This window comes from Siniperca chuatsi, linkage group LG14, assembly GCF_020085105.1.
Source record: "Siniperca chuatsi isolate FFG_IHB_CAS linkage group LG14, ASM2008510v1, whole genome shotgun sequence".
NCBI classification, from domain to species: Eukaryota; Metazoa; Chordata; class Actinopteri; order Centrarchiformes; family Sinipercidae; genus Siniperca; species Siniperca chuatsi.
The window spans coordinates 16,214,167-16,223,992 of NC_058055.1; the positions used below are offsets into that span (position 1 = coordinate 16,214,167).

At 38.6% G+C, this 9,826-nt stretch overlaps 1 protein-coding gene across 2 annotated transcripts; it reads right to left on the bottom strand.

The window, feature by feature from the left end:
• Positions 1 to 93: 93 nt before the first annotated feature.
• Positions 94 to 9,745, bottom strand: nf2b (neurofibromin 2b (merlin)). Of its 2 annotated transcripts, none has more exons than XM_044222283.1 (17): positions 9,511 to 9,745; positions 9,001 to 9,116; positions 7,929 to 8,054; positions 7,629 to 7,751; positions 7,352 to 7,435; positions 6,818 to 6,886; positions 6,561 to 6,643; positions 6,330 to 6,405; positions 6,071 to 6,208; positions 5,788 to 5,862; positions 5,572 to 5,685; positions 5,308 to 5,430; positions 4,791 to 5,008; positions 3,770 to 3,872; positions 3,213 to 3,352; positions 2,964 to 3,132; positions 94 to 2,168 (listed from the first exon to the last, which is right to left on the bottom strand). In XM_044222283.1, the coding sequence occupies exons 2-17, from the start codon at positions 9,088 to 9,090 to the stop codon at positions 2,121 to 2,123; spliced, it is 1,779 nt and encodes a 592-aa protein (XP_044078218.1). In that variant the 5' UTR covers positions 9,091 to 9,116; positions 9,511 to 9,745; the 3' UTR covers positions 94 to 2,120. The 2 variants fall into 2 exon arrangements, with proteins under 2 accessions (XP_044078218.1, XP_044078217.1); XM_044222282.1 differs by having other exon boundaries at positions 9,410 to 9,744.
• Positions 9,746 to 9,826: the final 81 nt, after the last annotated feature.

The window sequence follows — 9,826 nt, forward strand, 5'->3', positions numbered from 1 at the left end:
ACTGACACATTAAGAAGCCAAGAATGATTCTGTAATTATCTATGAGACAACTCCTAATATTTGCACAAACATCAGGCAAAACAGAGCAAACACTATTGTATGATCACTGCTGTAATGAAATGATATACACAAAACTTGAGGTTACAAATCATTGACAAAACTTTGTTGTGCTTGTGATTTTTTTTGTCTTCAAAGCAAAATGAATCCCCTAAGGTACAAGATTGTTTCAGATGTAAAATTATTTTCTAACACGGGACATGAATTTATAGAAAAATAAAACAAACATTAAGTTAGAATAAAGTCCCCGACAATGATAGACCTCAAGAAAATGTGCATGGTGATGTTATTTAAGGATTTACAGCACAAATAAATAAGATTAAAGATGCAAACTGAAGCACTTCAGCAATGTGTTGATGAAAAAAGAACATTTCCACATTTGACACAATACCATTTACACAAGACCAAGGTTAGCCTTACTCATTTAGAAGCCAATCACGAGGGCAATAATGAACCAATCATTTGTCACAGTTCAGTCTATAATGAAGTCAGTCTAATAGGCCGGTCCAAATAAACAACCATGCAGAATCTCCGGCTGTACATTTGGCATCCAGCCTCTCCCTTTTTGAGTATGTAATGAGGAGTGTAGTAGAATAAATGTTCACTCAGGTTTCCCACCTCTATATTAGTGAAATGCAGTGCAACCACTGCTGGAAAAAATCTTTACCATGTGAATTACTATTGGACTGCAAGTTAAATGAGTTTGTTCAAAAAGGTAAAAATTAATCGATACCATACTGTATATCTCGGGGGGGGGGGCGCAAATGAGATTCTACATGCAGTGATTGTCGCCAACACTAACCCTGAGAAGTACATGAGCTGAGGACAAAAAACAGAAAACAGTAAATCCATCAATCTGCTATTCTGTGAATCAGTCAGGGTGTGACATCAACCCCAAACATAAAGTAACCCTAATGCTAAGACACATGAGCACAATGATAAAAGTTCAAGGTACATAAACAGTCTACTGTACAAAAAAAACTTGAAAACAAGACAGGAAACTTGAAATGGCGCTCAATGAGCTCAAGCTTGTAACTGTACACTACATTTCTATTAACTACCATGATGAGGCACTAGAAACAATAAAGGCACCTGTGTGCTGTTATCAGTAAAGGCAGCTCATGAACCAAGTAACAGAAACAGCAAGCACATACAAATGAAAGACCAAAACAAAGATCAAACACTGCATTTTACATTTTTATGGAGTGTCACATCTAGACACTGTCCCTGCACCCATCTGCTCGTCATATTTAGACTTTTCTGTCAGCTGCAGTTACTACTTTTATAAATGACTTTTATGAGCAAGATCACAACGTTAATTTTCACATTACGTATCAATGATCAAGAGTTATCTTTAGTGTGTTTTTAGTTCTGAGCTACATTCAACAATAGCTTGGTAAATGTATAATCACAAATTCGGGCATTTGGGTTTCTTTGATGTACTATTTTCAAAAGCCAAGTTTGAGAGACACTTTGCTGGTTTGAAAGAAAATGACCAAAAACGTCCATATTTGCAAAATCTTAAGGATATTTATAACTTTTCACAATAGCCTGAAAAAGATCATTTACCCAATTGCATCTGATGCAGGAACTTTGCCCAAAGCCGGTTTGTAACAAGTTTTAACTTAATCCCTGTCCTAAAATGTTGGTAAGACATGAATGTATAACTTGTCATTAACGGCATGCTTCCATATCTGACCATCTTACAACTAAGTATCCCTTAAAACCACAAAAAAAACATCAGCAAATAAAAACTCATACATCTTCAGCACCATATCCTGGATCAGTGTTAGATACATGGCACACGTTATTGTGTTCATTATACTGTATATGACAGAAATGTGGAAGGTGCTGTAGTGGAGCAGGTGGTACAACCTAGCATGACAGCCTGTGCAGGCAGCCAAACTAGTGGCTGTTTGTTGTTGAGGATAGTTTCCAAAGCACATTGTCATGGTGTATGTATGTGTCTGTTAGTTTCAGCCAGGTAAAAAATTAACCAAACATTTTGAGAAAGCACAGTCACAACAGCTGGTGCCCTCCTTCCTCATCTTACAGGACTAGGATCACACTTCTTCAAAGAAGGCCATCTGAGACATGTACGCAGAGTTTCGCTGCAAAACAAGACAAGTATGAGCAGTTTGAGAGAGAAGCAAAGGCAGCCGAAATCAGTGTAAAGAAAAGTGCATTCATGGTGTGATTAGAAACACGAAGGCAAGTAGTATTTGCGCAGTTATGTAAATATCCCTACTAAGGCAATTAATATCTTCCATAACTACTGTGTTTCATATGCTCCACATCTTAAAATGTTTTTCACCCTACAACAGAATATTTAAAACAGGAAACCTTTAAACTCCCATCATTTGGTATGCAAGTGGTTCTATATATGTCCTAAGACATTTGTTGTGAAAAATTTGAAATTGCTTGGGTTTTGAGCCTTTATGTTATGTGTTAAAATGTTTTCAACACAAAGCAAATATCTGTATGTTAAAGTATAGAGGAGAATATTTGTACTTCAGGTATACAAGAACCATTATGATAGGATATTCAAAATCTTAGTACTGTCATAAAATGTACTGATAGTGTAAAATGAAAAGAAATCCTACTATTATGGATATTTTCCAATTTCAATTTAGGAGGAATATGTTTGGCACTACAGCTCCCATTATGTTTTGGGTAATGTGAATAGGAAGTCCAGTGAGTGCTGCCATGCAGTCAGTGCAGTCAGTTGGCTGTGGTCTACACACAAGCTCATTATTATGAAATGGTAGACAGATCAGAGGGAAACACTTAATAGTATATATGTGTTTTATTCACTCTATTAGACATTCTGACAGGTAGCCAATCATCAGTGAAACACTAATAATATTAGTACTAACAAGAAGATCACGTGAAGTGATCATACGTACGTTGCTGTGAGGTATGTAGACAGGCTCCTGGACGTATCCCCTCGCTTCACCGCGAAGGTTGTAGAGGCCAGCCTGCTGCTGCTGCTCCTCCAGCTTCAGAGACTCGATCTCTGTCTTGAGCTCCTTCAGCTGGTCCTGCAGGTGTTTACTCTTCTCCATGTACTCCAGCCTGCATTAATGCATGTCAAGATATCATAAACAAGCAGAGCCAAACTGTCTTTCTAAAGTATCGTTGGGATTTAAACTCACCTCTCTCTCTCGATCTCCATAGACAGCCTTTTCATGTCTGAGTCCTTGAAGTCGAGGCGCGTAGATGCCGATTCATAGGCAAAGTCGGCTGCTTCAGGAGGAGCAGGGAGAGCAGGGGGAGTAGAGTAGGCTGCTATGAGCTGGAAGACAGGCACACAGATGTCAAGCAAGTAGTTACACTCATGAATGTAAAGCACATGTTACACTACTACATTACTATCTGTTGAAACACAACTGCAAAAACTGAAAGCGATATGAAGCTTAACTTAATGCACATTATCAGCAAGTCACATTTTTAGTAATATCACTACTTTTTGCCAGCTCTTATTTAAGCAGCAACAGCAAGCTATTGCTATCCAACTAAATTCACCCTAAAATAAAACACTTAAAAACAGTTGGTGGCAGTGCACGTAGCTTTCCTGCTTTTATTTTCTTGTTTAGTGTTGTATTTCTCTGGCCGAACTTTCTATTCAATAAGAAGCTGCATTCATCCACAAAAAGAAATAACAAAAGGCATCACAAAGAGCACACAAGCAGCAGTGTTATCATCACTGTACAGGGTATGTTGTTTTGGTGATCTCCAGCAGCTTTTGTTTGGCTCTCCGCTCAGCGTCCTTTGCCTCAGTCAGGTCCTGTTTCAGGTGATCTGCCTCCTTCAACCTGGAACCAGAGATTTGGTTAGTTCAAGGCTGATGAATGACAGTAGTAGTGTTATTAATATACAGTAAATACTTGGGAGTATTATAAGCAGAATACTCTGTATGTTTTTCACTTATTCTGGAAAGAATACTGATGGCTTTTTTACTGAACAGCTAGATTTTTATTTACTTTTAATTCTTCTAGGAATATTGTGAATTGGAGCTGAAACAGAGTGTCCCACTACTACTTTGTTCAAGGGGATACTACCTCCAGAAATAAGCATATAAAAAGGGGAACACAAAAGCCTTTTGTGGCTCCAGAGGGAGCTGCGTTAAGTCTGATGAAAGTGATCACCTGAGTCAGCGTCAGGTGGGGCTGAAGACTCTTTAGCCCACTCCTCATCTCTGCTTAAAGCTAGCAGCTCAAGGCTACATTAGTCACTAGTAGCATAAAAGAAACTCTGACCAAATTGTTGGCGGGCGAGTTGCATTGTGGGTAACGTAGGTGCCAGGTTTTAACAAGAAAGTAAGAATGTGTGGAATAAATAAAGACGATATCTCTGGTTCTGCTGCATAGATTTCAATCTTTTTTTTTTTTAAACTGTCCATCGAGAGTCTGACAATGTTACAGGAGTACAATGATAAATCGGTGAAGTACTCATTTAAGGTACAACCACATGTTCTCCTGGCTGATCATGGTTGACCCCTGCCACTTTAAGGGAAACATTTACAATACTGTCATCAATAGTATTTCACTTAGTCAATGTGAAGTTGTTGGATGCTGTCACTTGATTTGTGGAGAAATCAGGAGAGATCAAGAGAAACTCAAAGCCACCATTTTAACAAGAAAAATAAGATACATATAATGCATATAGAAAAGCTATAAGTGAAGTCAAAATGAACTAAAACAAATGTGACACTAGTCAAGATGACTCCAGACCTCCTCTCGGACTGCTCCACCAGTTTGACAGCCAGCTGCTCTGCCTCCCTCATCTTCTGCTCCATCAGCCTTTTCTCCTCCTTGGTCTTCATGGCAGTGACCTCTAATCTCTGTCTGTCCTGCTCAGCTTCTGCAGCCTTGTGGGCCAACAGCTTGGCCTCCTCCTCAGCAATCTGGGCCTTCTCTGCCAGCAGGTCCGCTGTCTCCTCAGATCGCAGCTAGAGAAAATGCATTGTAACATTTAAAAAACATTTTTACAAACTAGTATAAGATAAATTGTGGAAGAGTTTAGGGCTTAGCATGACACTAAGGCCGTATGTTTAAGTGTACCTGCTTCTTTTTCACTATAAGAGTTGTATTTTCGCGCAAGTGAAGTACTGTGTTGGCTGTGCCTATGTGTACATGCTGCCACATTGCTTCTCTGTTAACAGATTTGTTTGTAATAAATCCATATATTAATGTAACGACAACTGGGGCTCATCGAGTTATTCTTCAACATCAAGGATGAAGCTCTCACCAGTGCCTCATTGGCCAGTCGTGCCTCGTCCTGTAGCTGAAAAAGTCTTCGTTCCATCTCTTCTTTTGCTCGTTCTGCTTCCTCCCTCATCTGTTTTTCCCGTGCCAGGATTTGACGCTCCATCTAGATCGTGGCCAAGAACCCAATTAAAGTTAAGGCAATCAACCATCATCAAATAATTATGACTCTAGTTTCCATATGTATACACAGTGAACATCCTATCGGTTACTCTCATTGCTCCAGTGGAGCTGAGAGAGTGCTGACCTTCTTGCGGGCCTTCTCCTCTTTAGCTTGAGCCTTCATCTGCTGCACTTCAATAGAGTCCACCTTCCTCCTCCTCATGAATAGATCATGGTTACCGATGCACAACTGCAGGATCTAGAGACACAGGCGATACAAAACAGCAATATCTTACTTCATATAACTCTCATATAACTTTGTTATAGTTGAACATTTACGTGGACAAAGAGGTAAACCAACCAGTTTGTTGACACGCAGTTGAGATGAGTAGAACTTGAAAACATCTTTCTTCTTATCCAGGGGTTTGATTGTGAACTGCAACGTGGGAAAGTTACAAAGTTCAGTTCTTCTGCACTACTGACACTATGTTTTAGCATTGTTTCGACAGACAGCACAGCTTTGATGCCTTTACAACAGTGCAGCTAACTGGCTAGAGGGAAAATCCCATACTGAAAGGTTGAGGGTTTCACAAACAGCTGTATGTGTTTGCATGACAAATAATGGAAGTCACATCAGTATTTACCTCCTTTTCGCTGTAAGAGATGTTGCGGATGCCGCTCCAAGGAAACGACTTGTTAGGGTTGAGTTTGCTGTTGGGGCTGTAGATGTGAAGACCCTGAGCATCCACTCCAAGTAACAGGTCTGTGTCCCTCTTATTTTGCTGTCAATGTGATGTGTAAAATAGAAATGTAAACCAACATGACAATGTTTAAGGTTGTATTTTTGAAATACCATGCAAAATGTACCTAAATTGACATCAATGCACAGCGATTTACACTCACAGTAATGGCAAAGTAGCTGACACCATACATCTCAAGGTCCTGAGCAATTTTTAGGTATTCCATCTCAGCCTCATCCCTGTATGGACGGCGTAAAAATAAGGAAGAGAGGGCATATCAAACCGTGATACATTTATCACACTTCAATTACAGAATCTAGGACTACACCTTTTGTAAATGTGTTAATTTCTCTTTACATGCTGGATTTCAGAAGCGCTCCTGGGTCAGTCCTACCTGGCGATGCCTCTGTGCTCTGCGTACCAAGCTGTGATCTTCTCCTCCCACATGTCAGCTGTCATTTGGTATTGCATCAAAACCTGGGATAAAGACACAGGGTCACAGGAAAAACATTATATACACACAAGCACACAAACATTAGCTAACTGCTATAAAAAATAAAGTACACCAAACAGACAATTGCTCCAAGTGAACAAACTGTTATAACCTGCTTTTGTAGATAGTCAAATATGCACATGGTACTGTATACTTACTCTTTTTGGCAAAAGCTCATCTTGTGCCAAGAAGCCCGGCTTGTGAAAGTTTGGGTCATAGTCCCCATACTGTGATTGCGATTGAGGGTGAGACGAGTGAGAGGGTGTAAAATGAGAAAAGAAAGGAAGGAAGGTGGACGTTAATGTGGCACATTAGAAAAGCTTAAAGCATATATATGTATAAGTCTAACCAAATATAATATACAGATTGTTTACACCATGATATACAGTAGATCTGCTCTGTAAAAAAGTTGCCCTGTATCTTCTTTTGAGGACAAAAATCAGCACCCAAACAGGAGAAATGTATTTTTGGTCTCATGAATCTGTGCTATTGTGTCCATAGATACACAGAGAGCTTCTTTTATAAAGCTGATCAAAACATTTTATTTTGAAGTGTATTTGCATAAAGCACTAACTGTGAATTTCAGGTAGACTTTTAAATGGACAAACTGTTTTGAGATGCAGGCAGGACAAGCATACTGCAGGTGCAGCAAATGACAATAAGGGGCCATTAACCTTGCATAGCTTTCTTACCTTGGCTTGGACAGCATATGATGCCAACAGAACAGACGCTTCAGGGGAACAGAATATCTCTTCATCTAATATCTGTTTTTTCACCTACACAAGAGTTTAAAGACATGTATGAACATGAGCTGAACCAAGTAAACGGTTTTCATTCAGTTTTCTAAAATGCAGAGATGAATTCTACCTACATGTAAAAATAAAACCGCCACCAAAATCTCCAGAATTGTTTGTACAAAAAAGATCAGGCCAAAGGTTATTTTACAAGAAATGTTATCGTCTAGATTACCTGTAAGAAGAAGAGGTGCTGAGTTATTTCTTGGACCAGCTCTTCTTCTACTTTTTCTGGGAAGAATTTAGCCAGGAAATGAAATGTTATGGGAGAGTCCTTGGGAACCTCCTGGTCCAAGACCTTGGTGTACAAATAAACAATAGTTTAATAAAAGTGCACAATAATGTGTTTATTAGACCACACTCACACAAAAGCCTGAATGTCATGTCATGATCAGTGTGTGTATATATTGTTCAAGTGTTGTTTTTGAATGCTCGCTAGCTAGTTTGACCTTCACAGGTTCACTCCTTCACTCACCCTTTTCTCTGGTTTCAGCCAGGCGTAGGTGTCCTTTACCGTGTACCTGAGTCCAAAGAACCAGGTCTCCCTCAAACCAACAGTGCGACACACCAGATCAAATAAGTCTTTACCTTTCCACTTCACCTGAGAAAAACAGTGAGTGATACAGACTGCAGTGAGTTAAGATGCTGAAAGCAAATGTGTTGGTTTGCAGCTCCTGTACCCATATCCAGTAACTATTAAACTATTTACTAATAACTTGTGCTTTCTTTGAATAGAATAGAATATTACTTTAAACTTTATGGTAAAATCTTGATGTGACTGCTTTACTGACAGGGTTTCTTTCTTCTGAAGACCATCTTCACTAACATCATAAAAAATTAATACACTTTAATGAGATAAACATTAATATTCAGGGAAAAAGCAGAGGCACAATGCCATATATTTAACAAGTGTTTAGACTGTCATCTACTACCTAAATTGATCAGAAGACGAGATGCGTCAGGATCTGGGCAGCTTACTACGTCTGCTCAACATTTCCTGGGGGAAACCCTGACTGATGTTTTTCCAAGAGTTGTATGACATCTTTCAGTTGGTATGCCTCTTAGATGGCAACAATGAATGAATATATATATATATATATATATATATATATATATATATATATATATATATATATATATATGGAGAAACATGCTCAGCTCTTTCCTCCTTTTTTCTAAGTGTGGTGCACAGGTGCTAGAACTTCAAAGCTGACAAAAGGCATCCGAAAAGTCAGTACACCATGACTTATGCTAAACTAATATTATTTAATGTGCAAGGATGTTTAAGGCCATTCTTCAGTGGCCTTGTCCATGAATCTGAGATGGCTAATTTCATGTGAGCCAATAAATAGTTATACATGAAAATGCATACACACTATATATATATATATATATATATATATATATATATATATATATATATATATATATATATATATATATATGGTTTTACTACATTAACCTGGACATGGAAATGATACACACATCCATACAGAGATAGATAAAGCATCCTTTCAGGTTCAAAGATTGACTAAATAAATCCATACCTCACAGCTGAACTCCATTTCAGCATCCATGGTGATAACTTTGACTTTGAAAGTCTTTGGCTGCTTCTTCTTTAATCCTAGGATAGACATTTTGAGGGTGTTGCTGTCAGAAAAACCTGTGGAAAAGAAGAGAAGTATTTCAAGCGCTTTCAGAACAAAACGTGACATTTTACAAGTGATAAGATGGATGCCCCTAGTAAGTTAACTAAAATGGCACATTTTAATGTAATTTACAATTTAAAACTTTTGGAGAGAATCAAGCCACCATTCTGGCAGCTAAGTGTTATTAGATCTGGTAATTAGCTATCAGACGATAAGAATTTAAAGTTGCAAACGGTTTAACAGAAAACATGAGTTACTTTTTTGTTAAATAACAACATGCAGCTGAAATGTAGATGAGGCCCTTTACCAGCGAGTACAGTTACAGACTTCTGCCGTCCAACAAGGCTCGGAAGAGGCTGGGCTTTTTTTGCTGGGGAGACCAATGCTAAGCTAACTGATGTTACTAACCAGCGTTAGCTTTCCAGCTATGCCACGAAAACGGACCAAAACAAGTTGCACAAACAGCGGAACTTTTCAGAGATCTCCATAATGAAATGTATCGAACGAAATGACTTTGTAACTATTATAGTTGTTTCAAATATCACTTAGAAACAACTTTGCTAACGTTATCGGTACTACGTGCTTTAGCTGGTTAGCTTGCTGTTAAATATCAGGAGAAGGACTTTCCAGAAGATTTTTTGTTTTGACTCCTAGACACTCTACAGGTGGGAGCACGAATAGCAGCTTGGGATAATGTTACTGCACATGTGCATGAATTTGGAAG